Consider the following 17,612-nt stretch of genomic DNA (forward strand, 5'->3'; position numbering starts at 1 on the left):
GAAGAATGGATAGCAATGCAAGGAATTTGATATTTTATTCTTGAAGAATCATAATTGCAGGTGCTTTAGAAGAATTTGTTTGCATCATGTTTCCAGAAGTTGATCTCCCTAGGAGCCAAATAATAGGATATCCTGCAAGATTTGCTCTATCACTATGCAACATGCAAATAGTCCTACTCCTAGGAGTAAAGGTCTAGCTTTTGAAAATGCCTTTTGTTCAGGATCCTCAGCTTCTCTGTTTAGCATTGCCCACGCCATTGCCGGTGGAAGAACTCCAAAAAGAATTGTCATACAGTAGCCCCCCTATTCCACATTAAATCATAAATAGTAAAAATCTAAGCATGATTCTAAACAACGGTATTTGTGACTAAGATTTTCTATCTGATTTCCTCCTCCCTATACTTACAGCAATGTCAGTAGCAGATGAGAATGCATCTGGAACAGTAGATGACACAAAAAGAGCTGGAGTGACAGCCATTGTCATTGCTGTGAAGCTTTTATTCCTTCCCCACCATTTTCTCAGTCCAAAAAGCTTGTTTCCCTGCTATATTTATGCACAGCATCTCAGTTTTAGTGGTTTGTGTTGTTAATATGTGAAATAGGGAACATAGTAACTTATCACTCAAGAGTTCACTTATGATTCCTTGAGTGTTGTACCTTAGTTTCTCTGATTAAATTCAAACATGTGGCTACAATGACCAATGCGGTATAAGCAATGTTATCTTTTCCAAGACAAATAAATTCAATGCATCCGGGTGTTTGAATTTAATTATGAAACTTAAGTTATGCATTTAAAGAATTGTACATAAATTTTTCCCTAACTAAGGGTATGAAGGCTACTTGTGGTAGTTGTGTTGAGGGAAATTGCCATGTGAAGTTATTAAGTTGCTCCTTAAAAAACTCAAAGAAGCTCAAGAGTGTGCCAATTAGTGATGTCCCAACCGCCAAGAGAGAGAAGGCCTCAACCATAATTGAAACACCACTCCATTTCACCCTGAACAAAGAGGGAACAAGTGAGCTTGGGTTATTTGATGTTATTGATAAATCTAAACTCAGAGATTAATACAGAGAAGATCATGAGACATCGCTGGAGTTGAAAAGACATAATGTCAAAATCTTCAGTAGTGCTATGCATGTCAAGATCGATATAGATAATTTGCAAACTTAAAAAACATCACCTATATGTCCAATTTTCCTTCTCCATTGATAGTTCAAAAGCTTTTTGGAAATATAGGTGATGTTTTTAAGAGATATTTTCCAAGAAAGAAAGTTAACAATGTTCCTCAAAAGGGAGTGTTAGCTTGAACTCCATCCATTGCTTAGTTAGAAATAGAATTAGTCATTTGTCAAGTAACTAGTAATCACATTTGGAACATGAAATCTTTCAGATACTTTTAGCACGGAATTCTGTTCTATTGAAAGGGTTAACTTGAAGGTAATAGAGTCTTCAGAGAGACCTCATGAGCAATTCAACAGGGTCAACAACTTGGTCGGACTGTGCTGAGAGGCCAAGTGCTACTGCATCCCAAACAAGCAATGCCAGCAATGGAACAAGACTACCAAGCAAGACTGAAGTCCTTATGCGTGTAAGATCACCACCCAAATAAGCACAAAGAACTGCCGTAAAAACAATTCTAATGAACAAGGGAACAATCACTTTCATTGGTAAATTAAACCAAGTAAAACTCTAAGAATATTATCTTTTTTACCAGGTGCAAGATCATGATATACCAAGGAAAAAATAATGACAGGAATTGTAGCTGGAACTTTTCCCCAGTCACCACTTCCCCCCAATCCAGCCCACCCTCCAGAGACAACTGCTAACACCTCAATTGCTAGAAGCAGACCTGAGAATCAGTTTCAGTACATTGTTAGTACTCATGTGGATCAAGATTTTACTACATATCTGACTCAATTGTATCAAACTCAAGAATTCAGGTCACACATACAAACACACACAATTGTAGGTCACAATCTAAGGAACCACTAGGCACATCTGCTCTATATCATAAAAAGAGTACTAAAGTTACAATTGAGGTTCCTCCTATATGACTCAATTTGACCTAATAATCTGATGTGAGACTCAGTACATGCCCGCACAATGCACTTACTAAATCCAATTTACATCATCTGAAATATAGCACAAATTATATGTAGTACATTGTAATAAATACCTATCATGGAAGTAGTGAGCCACCGGTTGGCTTGATCAGTGGCACGAGTCCCACCAATGGAGATGAGCATGGTGAAGACCGAAGTGAAGAGAATGCCTGAAATTGAGGCCGGAAGATTGATCAAATGGAAAATGATATCGCCGGACTTGGAACTATAGGCAATCACGGAAGTGTACCCCAAGAATACATAGGTCACAGTGGCTAGAGTTCCACCCCACTCTCCTAGTGTTTCTTGGGCCATGGTCCTAATAGAAATGACCTCCAGTTCATCCTCTTCCTCATTTTTTATTTTCTTCTTCCGTAGAGCCACATTGACTTCAACAAGTAAAAGTGCTTCAATTAGAAGAAATGCCCAACATATTATCATTGTTATTGAACTTGGAACCAGTCCCTGCAAGATAAAAGAGTGCTAATTAGCATCCTCAAACATAACCTTTCATTTGGATCTAAGAAACACCACCACAACAACAACAACCAATTCTTAATCTCAATTTTTTGGCTATGAATTCTCAACACGCTAGGCAATGTCAGCCACAAGTATTCTTTTCTTTCATTCTATTCTATCTAAAGCCAACCTTTCTGTTACTTTCCTAATTGACATGATCTTTTGTACTACTGGTTCTAAGTAGTTTTCACAAAGATATTAAAGAAAGAGAACCACTCTTTAAAATGTTTCTCTTTCATATCACTCATCAAATGATATTTTTAAGTATTTTTTTTTTCCTGACCCTCAATACTTGCTAAGAGCCAAATAGTGAGTACTTATTTTCCTTATATTACTAAAAATCCAGAGACTCAAAGTAGTAGAAAGATATTGAGAGTACTGCAGGGGAAGCTTTCTTTGGGAGTGCAAGTATCCCTGAACCAATACTAGTTCCTATAATGAGAGCAACAGCGCCAGCAATAGTTCCCTTCTTCTTAGCTACCTTGCTAGGCTCTTCTCTCAATTGTGAGAAATATTTCTTTGCCTTTCTAGCATTAGGTTTCCTAGTAAAGAATGAATTTTGCTCTTGCTTATGGAGGCAGAAGCAAGTGTAGTAACTGCTGCCAGGAAGAAATAGAAGTCATTAGTCCGAATATAACAATGAAATTGAAAGTGATGGAACCAATGTAAAGAAAGTAAGATGAGGGAGTTTTACATGTATCATACATCCTGGATTTGAAGCAAATTGTTCTTCTCCTTAGATGAATTGCTTCCCATGATGGATTTAGTTTTGCATTTCTGTGGATTTTGGGATGTAGAGAGGGAGATGAAGGCATGCACTGTGAATCCATGATGGAGAGAGAGAGAGAGGAAGAAATGAATGTAGCTCAAGTTTCAGCCTTTCAGGCACCCAAATATCTTGGAAGTGATTTCTATGTTTAGTTTAGTCCACAAGAGGCTGTCAAGTAAAGCAAGCAAAGGCAAAGGAGCTATGGGGCCACACAAGATATTTCTCTCTTTTTTTGTCTCTCTTCTTTTGTGTGTGTGTGTTTATTAAGAAGGATATATTTGTTTGCGCTTTTGGTTTTAAGTTTGTACATTGGAAAGGATTGGGTTTAGAATATGGGTATTGTTTTGTTTGACACACATGATGTACCTTTTTTTTAATGTCCATGTTAGTAACTTAGTTTTGATGAGAAACAGGCACTCCATGCGAACATATTATGACGTTTTAGTTGCCACAAAATTTATAATGCCATCCTCCTAAAGAAGATTTAACTAGCTAAATATTTTTTGAAATATTTAGCTGGTTAAATCTTCTTTAGGAGGATGGCATTATAAATTTTGTGGCAACTAAAACGTCATAATATGTATTTGAGCTGAATAACTAGGAGCAATAAAAATGATGATTAGAGGAGAGTAGTGGAGAGAAGAGTAGAGGGGAGGAGAGTAGTGGGGAGGAGAGTAGAGGGGAATGGTTCCCTTCCACCTTGTTTGGATGTTTTTAAAATTAGTAAGGGGGGAGATAGTAATTAACCATTCTCCTTATTTGGATGTTTTAAAAATTAGAATGGAGAGGAAAGGAAATGATTAAAATAAACAAATTTACCTCTATTTGAAAATGGACTTGCAACATTAGTCTATTATTAATTTAGAAAGAGTAAATTGAGAAATTTATCTACTCTACTCTCCTTCCAAATCTCTCCAATTTGGGGGAATTAAAAATGAGGGGTTAGAGGTGGTTGAAACCCCTCCAAACTCCTCCCACTCCTTCCTTAAAAAACTTCCAAATAAGGTAATTGAATTACTCTTCCTTTCTCTACTCTATTCCCCCTCCTTTTTTAAACTTCCAAACAGGCCATTAGGTTGATAGTGATGATACTTGTTCTATCAGCCCATTCCCAAAGTCGTTGGGAGTGGTTGTAAAGGCTGAAATGCAGGGTTCAGTTAATTGCAGAGCACTTAATGTATTAGTAGCAGCTTTCTCTTAGATATATTCAGGCCTCCCTTTGTCCTTTTCCTTCTTAATACTTATCCCCTTCTATGGAATGGTCCGGAGTGTCACTCTCAATGACAGACCGTCCCCTTTGTCCTCGGCCTTGCCTGGCAGAGGAGGAGTTCTTCTTTGGGCTGGGCCCTGGCCCAACATATACATTGATATGGGCTCCCTGGTTTGTCACCCCCACAATGCCTATCTATATTAGCTACTATATCATGCAATTTTCAATTTATACACACACACACACATACACACACACACACACACACACATATATATAGAATGATCAAATCACTATACTACTCTTAGTGTATTTCTATTTTGTCTATATATAAAATAACTAAAGATTACAATTTTTACAATGAAATTTATTGAAATATCTTTTTTATACATCGATAATTGGGGGTAGAGATCTGAATCCTGAATATTTCTATTGAAAATTGAGGTGTCAATTAGTTGAGTTATAAGATTTTTGGTAAAATTTATCGAAATATTGGAGAAAACTAATAACAAGTTACACTGCACATCGTGCAGAAACTCAACTAGTTAGTCACTAATTAAATATAGGCCAAAATGCAAAACTAACTCTCTAAGTTTTACCATTTTTCATTTCAGTCCTATAAGTTTGGATTTTATCAATTCAGTCCTTTAAGTTTCATTTTTTCCCAATTAAATCCTCCGTTAACTTGCTGTTAATATCAGCCGTTATCTTACCAAGGTGGTGTCGTTTTAGACCTTAGTTAATATTTATTTATTTATTTATTTTTTGTTACCAAAAGCCAACCATTCCTTGTTTCTCATTTCCTTTTCTTTTCTAATCATTTTTTGGTTCAGGCAATTTCACAAAGACTTGGTGCAATGGCTGAAGATGGTGCTGTCATGGTCTTCAATAGCATCGCCATCACAGATGCCAAGACAAACCCATTTTCCCTCAAGGCTAGGCTAACCCAAATGCTACGCGGCAGAGCCATTGTCAAAGTCACAATGCAGAACAAGCTGAGATCGCTGAACAAGTTGGTGCATCTTATCTTGTTGTGTTGACCCATCTCAACGAGGCATTTTTTGCATGCCAGACCCATCTCTCATCAAGGAAATGAAGCGCATCGTTTCGATCCCCATAATGGTCAGTGCCCGTGTCGGTCATTTCGTCGAGGCCTAGATTCTTGAAGCCATTGGGGTCGATTACATTGACGAGAGCAAAGCTATTGCTCTTGCAGATGAGGACAATTTCATTAACAAGCACAACTTTCTTTGCCCATTTGTTTGTGGGTGTGAAAACCATGGAGAAGCATTGAGCAAAGTAAGAGAAGGTGCGGCTATGATAAGGATTCAAGGGGATTTATCTGGGTCTAGAAATGTAGCGAAAACCATCAAGAATGTGAGGACTATAATGGGTCAGATAAGAATCTTGAATAACTTAGATGAAGACGAAGGACTTAATTGGGTCGGATCTTGAATAACATGGTAAGTTAACGGCTAAAATTAACAGCAAGTTAAAGAAGGATTTAATTAGAAAAAAATGAAACTTAGAGGACTGAATTGACAAAATCCAAACTTATAGGATTGAAATGAAAAATGGTGAAACTTATAGGGTGAGTTTTGCATTTTAGCCTTAAATATATTTCAAATTTATATTGAATATACACCTTTTATATATGTATATATATAACATGACTAAGAAGGGAAGGTAACAATGGTCTGGAGGAAAATATATGAAAAGAATTTTTTATATATATAAATTTTATTGAATTTTTGTTTACAAGATATGATACGATAAGATACATAATTTTGTGGCAATTAAAATGTCATAATATGTATTTGAGCTGAATAACTAGGAGTAACAAAAATGATGATAAAATTAGTCATTAATTAAATATATTTCAATTTTTTTTAGAAGAATCTCAAATTTATATTGAATATATACCTTTTATATAGTTTTTTTTTTCTATAAATTTTATTAAATATTTGTATATCTTACAAGACACAATATGATACGATACATAAATTTTTTTTTTTATTTTTAAAATCCACAATTTGATCTATGACCATGTGAATTATTGTCAAATAAAAATTAAACATCACATGTATAAGTATACCATTGTCAAAATGTCAACCGCCTAGTTGCCTGGAGGTGTGTTGGGACCTTCACAACCAAAAAGGGCGAAAAGAAAGTAGAAAGACAACTTAAGCTGGGCCACAACAATTCCAAGCTGATCTCAAAAATAGAGATCACAATCTCCCATTGGGCCTAGCTCGACAAAAATTGGGTCATTTTAGAAAACCATAGTTTATGGCCCTCGTTACCATTATAGACTTCATCTGAAAGGGAAGTAGACTTGAGCTTAAGGACATTGAAAAAAAAAAAAATGCTCGAACATGATCTGGGCCACAACAATTGCTACTGATCTCAAAAGTCAGAGTTCACAATCCTCATTGGGCCTAGTTCAATAAAGACTTTGGGTCATATTACACAAAGGACTTGAGTTCATGATGGGCCCATTATTAGTGAATTCCTACAAATCTATGGTAATTAAAAAAGAGATAATAATAAGAGTTTGTGTTTTAGTTTGCTTCCTTGATAATATGTCAAGAGGGTTCTTGTATTTATATTCATAAAGACAGATTTGTGGAATTGTAGCTGTAGAAAATGTTGTCTCAATAGTAATTAAGAACTATTTTCAAATACTTATAATAAAATTTAAAAAGAAAAAGATAAAAAAGTACCACTTCCAAATTAGTGGCTCCAACGAATATGGCAGATGAGCAGAATCTCTTACTCTTGAGTGTTGATAGGATCGTAGTAGGTTCAACAAGGTTGGAAAGGGATAGATTTGGAATAAGGAATGCCCATGTAGTTGTGTGGTTTACTGTTTGTAAATTAGTCCTTCGATTTTGATAGGCATATTAGTAGAGGTGGTTCATCCTTTATTGAACCACATTTTGCCTTTAAAATTTAAAAAAAAAAAAAAAAATCACCTTAACTTTACTTGGTTCTCCTAACAAGCTTACTTTGTTCAAGTCTTTTTAGGTAAAACAACTAGGGTTTGGGAAGTTATATGCATGTTTGTTCACCTAGTTCACCTATAAGATGTATTATTTGTCCACTTTCTCTATAGTTATATCCATTTGTATAGTTTATATCATATTCACTTATCACATCTATTAGTTGAATGGATGTGATGTTAAGACTTAAGAGCGTTGTGATTTAATGATATTGTTTGATACTTTCATAGAAGAGAATTTGCGTTTAAATTCTTTTCTCGTACTAATTATTGTACACACTCAAAAAAAAATATATGAACAGATTAGATATGTACAAACAACATTTCCTTATGCAAACGAATTAAACCTTGACATAAATAAGGTATGGATTCTTTTACGATTGATTTGACTGACACCCATTATATCAAAGAAAATATACCTCGACTATGACAAGTAACAAACCCTAGCTAGACTGGTTCATCTTTGGTTGATGTATCATCTTTTAACTTTTTGTGGGGAGCTGAATTTTCCATCTTTGCAATTGCACCCAATTGAATCAAATTTCGAATTAGATAAAGTTGCCATTTTTGGTATTTGTCGAATCAACCATGCATTTTTTTCAGTGTTTGTTTCAGTAAAATATTTGTGAGACCCAGAAATGATAAAAAGAGAATCACAACCAAGGAAACAAATGTGTCGGGTATTCAAAATGTCTTATGGTCAATAGCCAATAGGTCTCAACAAAATAAGGCAGGTCGGTGAATAGGGGAATGGGATAAAGATAAATGTGAAAAGGACCAATCAATGATAGAGGAGAGGAAAACCATTTGAAGGGTTGTGAAAGAAAGGAAAAAAAAAAAAAACCCAGACTGACACATGCAATATTGCAACATATGTGGTTGAAAGAAGCAGATAATTGCAGAGTTATTGAAGAGAAACCCAGAGAGATCTGAGTCTATCTAAAATCCTCAATGGGCTTGTTTTTCTGTGTCTCCTTCAATGAATAAATACACCCTCATAGCAGAGTGGTTTTCCATTCTCTGCTCACAACAAGCCAAAACACATTAACACACCCACACGTGCTACTTCTCTTTCAAATTCAATGTGTGCTTGTGTTTCTTTCTTTATTTATTTTTTTCAAACATTGTTTCTGTGGTACAGTAACAGACTAGATTTACTTGTTTTTGTTTTGTGGGGGTCTAGGAATTGATTAGAATAGTATCTCAGATTCTCAGTACTGTAATACCATTGTCACCTTCTTTGATATAAAATCTCTCCAATATAATTTGAGCAAATCAATGAAAAATAATTGCCAAAGACAGAGAGAACAATACTACAATAGTATATCTCAATGATGAAGATGCCATTTCATCTGCTATTAATATCTTTCCTTCTCTGTTTTTTCAAGTAATAGAATATGTTTTTATTAAAAGATAAGTAGAAGATTTTTTACCCTATAAATTGTATCCTGTTGTACTAACTAAATAAACTCTCTCCTTAAACTTTTTATTTTTTTATTTTTAAATTGTTACAAAATACTATTAATCTTGCAGTTTAAACTTTGAATATTTTCTCCCCTAAATTTCTAAGCACTTTGTATATGAAGAAATTCCAACTTTCTCCTAAAACAAAGGAAGAAGTGTATTAGACAACAAAACCATTCCTATCTATTGCTACCATTTGTTAATGGCAATAATAGGAATTTTGTTTTGGAGAGAGAGAGAGGTAAAAGGTAAGTGTAAAGACATGGATTAAGTAAAACAATTACCTAGTACTAGTGGGATAATCATAACTAAGAAGAATAACTATCAAAGTACGTCCATCTTTAGCCTAAAAAATTATGAGCATATTGATTCGGTTCACGGAAGAGATAGACAAATTTCTTGCATCTTGGAATTGGATTATGTGACTATCTCCATTCTCCAACGATCTAAATTTCCATAAAGAAGAGCGTGTGAGCCTAAAATGATGAGCACCACTCACGGGTCTTTCAGTCAATTTCAATCTCAACTTGGGGCATCAAATTTTCCTTAACAAATTGAGTAATTCCATGATAAGCACATTTAGGCTTTAGTGCATTGTTGCTTTTTAGACTTCCTTTTTTGTTTTCTCCTCTTTATATTCATTTTCTTCCTTTCTTTTAAAACTACAAAATTGAGTAATTGGATGAACAAAAAGTAGGGCTATAATGAATGATGACGAAAAAAATTCTAAATAATTGAGCTTGTAAACATCAAACGATAGTTTGCCAACATGCCTTTATCTATCTATCGATTCCATCCCATTACTTAACAAAGAGTGGGCTCAAGTTTGTGACAAATGACGTAATTATGTGTATTTTAGTGAATGTCACTTCTCTATCACTCCACACAAAATCCAAGTATTTTGAGTCCCAACCTCATCTAAATTTCTTTGTTTTGGTCTAACAGATGCCTTTTGATTAGAGTCTTTAGCTAATCTGCTTGACCCTTCTTTTATTCGGTGGTAATTACAGGCTGATAGCATTGACAGTTACTTGTCAGTTGGCATCCATCAGGACTTTCTATTTTCTTCACACATATCAATTACAACAATTCCTTTCAACAAAGAACGAGTGAAATCAAATGCCCCCTAATATAACTTTGACTCATTTTCTAAATTGGACAAAAAAAAAGTCATAAACAAACGAACTCTTAACTTTTAAAATGCGGAACTCTGTATAGCTTTAATTTATTGACCCTTCAAACATAAAAGCAGAAAAAGTGTTACTTAGACAACACTTTCACTATAAATTCTAAATGATAAGTTGTTTTATTATAACTTGAATCCACTATTAGAATTACTTTTTGTCCATCATAATAGCGATTAACTACCTACTATTTAGAATTTGTTATGAAAATGTTGTGGACATAGCATTTATAGTATAAAAAAAAAAAAATTGGGATTTTAGCTTTAACTAGTGAAGGGTAGGTGAGGTTAGGATAAGTATTAGATTAATTTTAGCATAATAAACTGATAAGAATAAAAACTACATTTGATCTCATCCAAAAGACCCAAAAATGTATTCAACCTTATCATGCTAATTGTTGAGCAAAGTAGGACAACAAATTCTAAATGGTAAGTTGTTAGGTTCTAACTTGAACTCACCACTGGAATTGCTTCATTTAGAATTTGTTGTGAAAATGTTATGAATATAAAGTAGAAAAAATCTTTGGCTTTTAGTTTAAGTGGTGAAGGGTGGGTGAAGTTAGGATAGGTATTAGATTAATTTTACCATAATAAGCAGATAAGAACAAAAACTACCTAGCCAAAATACCCAAAAAAATATTCAACCTTATCATGCTAATTGTTGAGCAAAGTAAGACTAGTCGTCTTTCTATTTTTCCCCAAAATAGATGGTTATGAAACCTATAATAAAATAATCTACACCAATAGAATTTCCTTAATCCAAAACATAAGGCATAATACGAGGAATTAATGTTACATGGTAGAAACCTATAGGATGAAAAATTATTCCTTCGGTATCTACTAAAAGTTCCTTCCAACAAGCAAGTCGCCAAAGAGAAGTCCACTCAGCCTCTCATCACGTAATGACTTTTGCTTTGGACCTCATCAATGAATTAAATTACATCATTATCATGTCCTTAAAACTCAAAACGTGAAACACGACATGACTTTTAATAGGGTAATACAAATACTAGAATTAAACACTTGGTTAGAGAAGGTATGATATATGCCTCTCCTCTCTCTCTCTCTCTCTCTCTCTCTCTCTCTCTCTCTCTCTCTCTCTCTCTCAGTGGGTGGATCCCACTACAAACACTAGTATTAAAACACTTTGTAAGAGAAGATAAGTATATGCCTCTCCTCTCTCTCTCTCACAATTGGTGAGACCCACCGATTGTAAGAGAGGAAACATATCTATGATGTAGAGTATATTTTTTCACTCTGTAGGCATCTACAACGATTTTTTTTTTTTTTTTTTTTTTGTGAGATAGTTACATTATACCGTTAATCCTTCGGCTCGAACTATTTTCTCATAGATTTTTAAATATTTTGTGTATGGAAAAATGGTAATTCAGCTATAAAGCCCTTAGCAACAATATCTACCAGAAACTTCTTCTGAAAAATTGATTGTAAATAACTAAATATAATCTCTCTCTTTTAAAGTACTTTTATGAGCATGCTTCATACAACACTAATTCTTGTTAATAGCTAGTAAAAATGTTGGATGAAACAGTTCACTTGACCTTTCCAATCACAGAAGATGAGATATGAAACGTGCAATTTTTTGGCGTTTGCAAGAGTTGATTCTCACATATTCTGATATTAGTTTTTTTTTTTTTTTTCCTCTCTAGTACGATTGTACGAATGATGCCCTTTCCCTCTCATATTTTCTTTCTAGTCTTATAATGAATAAGATAAATTACATTAATATACAATTTCATAATCTGACACGTATAAATGAATATTACACGAAAAAAAAAAAAAAATTAATAGCTGTAAGCCTGTAAGGACAAAAATCAGGTACACTTATTTAGGTTTATTGTATTAGATTTTTTCCAATCATTTCTAGTCTTTAAAAAAAAAAAATAGCGGTGTTATTTAGTAGAGCACATTATATCATCCAGTAACATAAAAAGCTTTATGTATAATTTAATTGATAATTGAGTAAAATACAAAGACTATCCTTAGGATTTGGGCTCATGTCAAGTACTGAACTATCAAAACAATTCAAAAGTATTCAATTTGCTCATTTGGCACAAATGTCATTTAATACTATTTGAAAATCTCTATGTTCATCTTGCTTTTTTCTTCATCTCTTACTATTATTTATTTATTAATGACTACCCATACACATATAATTGCTACAACATAGTAATTGCGAGACCTTTACAATCAAAGATAAGTTGTCGAAATGAAGTAAATGATGTGAGAACCATGAAACTTTCAAATGGTGCTAATTGCCATTTATACTAAGAAAGTAAATTAGGTATATTTAAAAATTCTTGATAACTCATGTTATTAACCCAAACCTCAAAATTAATCATGATTTTTTGTATTTTACCATTGATAATTTACATATCACCAATTTACGTTTATCTGAGTCTTTAATATTTTGAATAAACTTGTACTATTGGTAGGTGAAAAATAAATTATAAAGTTAAGAGTGTAATAATATTCTTTTTCCCGTTCAGGTACAGTTTTGTATTTTAGAGTCTTTACACAAGTCCTTTACGGAAAGTTCTTAAAAGAAGCAGGTAACCAAAAACATTGACGGCCACATGTACAAAAAGAAATAAAACTTAGTACTATGTGAAGGTCAAAGTAAATTGATTATGGAGTTCGTACAGTGTTCTCTATAAGTCTACGTTCTTAGCACAATTAAAGTTTTATTGATTACGTAGTACTCCATAAGTTAAAATAAGAAGAATTTCATTTAATTAGTGATAATGTGTGATGCATTAAAGAAAGCAACCTTTAACATTTCTACAAGTTTCCCAGCTTTTTTCTTCAACTCTGTAATTAAGTTTTTGTTTAATGTTATTGTAGGGTCACGATTCGTGGCGGACCATAACAGTGTCGAGTTCGCACGTAAAACGGCCCTAACAATATCATTTGTAGAGCGTGGGTTTGAAAGGCTAGGCCTTGATCGATAGGCGGTGGGTTTTTCAGGGGGTTCATACAAGGTTAAATGATCGTCACCCCTAGAGTACTTCTCATGGAGGTGGGCTGGGAGGCTCTCGTTTCTTGGCCATTTTTTCCCAGCCCCTTCCCAAGATTACTTAGTTTTCCTTTTATACTCGCCTGTATCCATTTATCCTTCATCCACGTGTAGGGTCAATCTTTCCAAGGCTGATACTTGTCCCATCAGTCTATCCCCCAAAGTCATTGGGGGTGGTTGTAAAAGCCAAAGAATGCGGCCCTGTCGGGTTCAGAACATTAAATGATAATAACAGCAGCTTTCCCCGGATATTTTAGATCTTTTTTCCGAGTTTCAGTTTTATACCATTTTTACCCTTCTTTACGAGGGGAAACTTTGGGTCTGCCGAGGACTGAACTACCCTCAGCGGTACCCAAGGTCTATTTTGTTGAACTTGGGCCATAATCCTCCTCGGCTTGACCCATAAATCATTTACGCCCTACATTAGCCCCTCAAAACCCGGCTGTCCAACCTCTGGGCTGGACAGGGGGGTTTTGGTGACGCCAAACTTCTCCCTGTGGCCCAATCCATTCGGCCTATTAAACATGCTGGCGGTTCCTCATGTGCCCAAGAGATTCACCGGTCTACGAGATAGTTTTTAATTTCGCGCTTGAGGCGTTCTTATCGCTTGGGGTATCCAAAACGCGCTTTGAATAATCACTATTTACGAGACTACTTTAATTCGATGGTTTATTTTGATGGGGTGGAGAAGTGGAACCGGCGTGTTTGGGTTTGCTGATTCCTTTGGAGATCTGAACCTATTAAATGCCCCCCGCTCCGCCCTCTGTATAAGTAGGACAGGAGGAGGTTATTGTTTTTACCAAAAATCCCTTTTCATCCCCCTGCGACTCTGGAATACTTAGCTTCCCTTAGGACTCGGTTTACTCGCTGGTTTATACACTTAATCGTAAAATACTTTACCATAACAACAAGGGATGCAAAAGCCCCACCTCTCCCAAAAACGCCACGTTCCGATAAAGCTTATCATGACTCGATCGGGACAAGGATGGCGAAGACTCAAAATCAACCTCATCCTTCTTTCAGTCAAAATCCGAAGCAGGGACTCGTCACGTCAAACTTTCGACGTGACTGAGTCGAGAACACCCAAGATCGTTACCATCCGGCTCCTCACGAGCGTACCTAATATGGCACCGGCGTGTTAGGAGTCAGGGCGGAGGCAGGGGCTAAGTGCTTCTGCTTCTCCCTCTTTTACTCCTTGGTGCCCTCCCCCTCCCTCTTCTTATTGTCTTCCCAGCACCAGTTCCGCCCTGATGCTGTTTCTTTTCTATCTTTTGCTCCTCTCTTTGTCTCTTCATCCCCCTCTCTTCTTCTCCTCCTTCTTTACTCATGTCCTCCATTTTCTTTATTCATCCCCTTCGTCTTCGTCATTGATTTCTTCCTTACTATTTCCTTCTTCTTCATTCATTTTATTTTTTAAAGTGAGTCCCTCTCTTAGTATGAGCAGCAATGAGGCAGAGATTGGAGAAACTTTGAAGACGAGTTTAAAAGACGCTTGACAGTTTACTTTTCTGTACTACAGATGTAATGGTTGCTTAGGCAGTTTACATTTTGTATAGGCTCGTTTGAGCCCCTTTTTGTATGTTGTAATGATTTTTTATATTAATAAAAATTGTTGTCTACCTTATTTCGCATGTTATGTCTCTATGTTTTCATAAATTTGCAAGCGCTGCTCGGCACAATAATATAGCATCTAAATCAATGACGACTAAGACCAAAATATTTGATAATAAAATGATGTCGCCATAGCTTTAATAGAAGTGCTTGGCACAATAAGGCCGACCCGTAAAAAATAGTACTTACCCGGAACTAGCCGAGGAGAGAACCGAAAGCTTGATGCCGTGTGAGAAATAACCGTCCGAGGACATATCCCCTGCCAAATGAATAGCCCTCTTATACGACTAAATGCTGAGGCGTCCCACCACCTTCCTTACCCCCTTATTGGCCTTAACCTTCTATGGTGTTTAAGCCGTAGACGAAGTGACTTGACGTTTTTATCAAGTAGCCCATCTTACGAAATTCAAACCTTTACTTACCCAAGTATTTGGTTTCCCCATAGGCTTGAGTCCGAGGACCATGCAAGACCTAGGTTCTGTCCAACACTTGTAATTTTCATCTTTTGTACTTGGTTTCCCATAGGCTTGAGTCCGAGGACCATTCAAGACCTAGGTTCTGTCCCCGGGCCCTTGTGCTGAATCGGGCCTGGGCCGTGAGTTGACTGGGCCCAAAATTAGGGGGTATTTCCGTATTCTCAGGCCACGCGATACTTTTTGGGCGTCCCAGTATTCGAGGTGCGCCTTCTCGAGACTCCTCTAACTTCAGGGTTGCAGACGACGTTGGAAATCGAGCCAGAGACATTTTGTCTGTAGCGTTCCTTGGGACGCTGCGTGAATTAAATGCTACTATTTTATCTTTTGATATAAAATAGGAGAGAAAGTTACTTTTCCTACGCACAAATCCTTCAGCTTCCTCCTTTAGGAAATCATGTTTGAGGCGAGGGTTAGGGAAAAAGAACTTTCTCCACCGCGGAGGCGCCGTGTCCTCCCGAGACTTGAAGGAGTGATGCACGGGCCAAGAAAGCATAAACTTAAGAGAAATTTACACTTCTACGGAGGGGGGAGGGTGTCTCCCCCCCTTTCAGTCAAAATCCGAAGCAGGTTCTGGTCATGCCAGATTTTTGGTATGTCCGAAGAAGGAATTTCCACCATCAGCACTGTCTACCTTGTAACCGGCAAATTCTTGCGGGGGCTTCCCAACTTCCGGCTCCCTGCGCCTTTTCTGTAGATGGTGTTAGCCTGAGGTCAGGTTCTTTGGCTGCCTGAGTTATGGGCATGCAGAAGTGTCGAGGAATAGTTTCCTTAGACAACAACTTGGCGCAGTAGCCAACCTCTCCTCTGAGCTGTCCCCACGGCTTTCTCTCCACTCGCTTGTATTTCCCTTTACTTATGTAGTCAGCTTTAGTGTAAGCTTGTTTCAGCTTTTCATTGTACACTGTACTGTTCCTTTGTCTTAATAGAACAGGAGTCCATTTCTCTATACATATCTTTCTTCTCCGTAACAACTACTTTATACATGAATATTAAATGCAAGCTTGTTCTTAAGGATATTCCGAGCAGAAAAAATGCTTTAATACAGGTTCCTACTAATTCAAACTCACAAATATTATCAAGTATAACAATGATAACTTCCAATAAATTAAATTCTTGGAACTAACCGGGATAAGCGCTGAGTACTACGCGATGCATGCTAGACCAATGTCCGAGAACGATAATCTCTAAATAATTCGTCTGAAAGGGTAGCTAAGTAGCGAGGGACTTTGATTGTGTTTTTGGGTAATGAATTGCGTCGTACCGGATCAACCCCTTTGACACTAGGGACAGAGATTGTGGAATCTATGCATTCAAGGTATTAACCCATTTGTGAACTAGGAGTCCTCCTCGGATGGATTTTGAGGTTTACGTGCCATAGTTGGTTCCACATCCAGGTAGTTGGTTTTCCCATAGGCTTGAGTCCGAGGACTATGCAATGCCTTGGTTCTGTCCAAAACCTAGTTTTCCACATCCAGGTAGTTGGTTTTCCCACAGGCTTGAGTCCGAGGACTATGCAATGCCTTGGTTCTGTCTAAAACCTAGTTTTCCACATCCAGGTAGTTGGTTTTCCCACAGGCTTGAGTCCGAGGACTATGCAATGCCTTGGTTCTGTCCAAAACCTAGTTTTCTCTTTGTATGGGGCCTTGGCTTGCCTTTAGCTCTAAGGGAGCTAGCTCTTCAGCCAAGCCCCTTGAGTTTATCTATACGGTTAACGTTACCAAGCGCCTAGTTTGTTCTGTACGAGGAGCTTTAGCTTTTAGGGGAGTTAGCTCTTCAGCTAAGCCCCTCGTCAAGAAACGTAGCCCCTAGTGAGATTTTATACTTGAACTCTATAACCAACGGTTAGAAATAACAGAGGAAGTGTTTCAACCTACCACCTGCGCCAACACGCAAGCCTTCCCCACAGACGGCGCCAATTGTAGGGTCACGATTCGTGGCGGACCGTAACAGTGTCGGGTTCGCACGTAAAACGGCCCTAACAATATCATTTGTAGAGCGTGGGTTTGAAAGGCTAGGCCTTGATCGATAGGCGGTGGGTTTTTCAGGGGGTTCATACAAGGTTAAATGATCGTCACCCCTAGAGTACTTCTCATGGAGGTGGGCTGGGAGGCTCTCGTTTCTTGGCCATTTTTTCCCAGCCCCTTCCCAAGATTACTTAGTTTTCCTTTTATACTCGCCTGTATCCATTTATCCTTCATCCACGTGTAGGGTCAATCTTTCCAAGGCTGATACTTGTCCCATCAGT

At 36.8% G+C, this 17,612-nt stretch overlaps 1 protein-coding gene and 1 pseudogene across 6 annotated transcripts; one reads left to right on the forward strand and one right to left on the reverse strand.

Annotated features, from left to right (window-relative positions):
* Nucleotides 1–10: 10 nt before the first annotated feature.
* Nucleotides 11–3,550, reverse strand: LOC115955671 (tyrosine-specific transport protein-like). 6 transcript variants are annotated; one of them, XM_031073905.1, is made up of 8 exons: nt 3,325–3,550; nt 2,999–3,218; nt 2,175–2,565; nt 1,710–1,847; nt 1,458–1,617; nt 823–994; nt 407–541; nt 11–303 (listed from the first exon to the last, which is right to left on the reverse strand). In XM_031073905.1, exons 1-8 carry the CDS (start codon nt 3,447–3,449, stop codon nt 109–111), a joined length of 1,536 nt encoding a protein of 511 aa, XP_030929765.1. In that variant the 5' UTR covers nt 3,450–3,550; the 3' UTR covers nt 11–108. The 6 variants fall into 6 exon arrangements, with proteins under 6 accessions (XP_030929765.1, XP_030929766.1, XP_030929770.1 ...); XM_031073906.1 differs by having other exon boundaries at nt 104–303; nt 2,999–3,215; XM_031073910.1 differs by having other exon boundaries at nt 104–303; nt 3,101–3,218.
* A 1,905-nt stretch (nt 3,551–5,455) lies between these two features.
* Nucleotides 5,456–6,053, forward strand: LOC115957102 (annotated as a pseudogene).
* The last annotated feature ends 11,559 nt before the right edge of the window (nt 6,054–17,612 follow it).

The sequence above is a fragment of the Quercus lobata genome, chromosome 8 (assembly GCF_001633185.2).
Source record: "Quercus lobata isolate SW786 chromosome 8, ValleyOak3.0 Primary Assembly, whole genome shotgun sequence".
Lineage (NCBI taxonomy): Eukaryota > Viridiplantae > Streptophyta > Magnoliopsida > Fagales > Fagaceae > Quercus > Quercus lobata.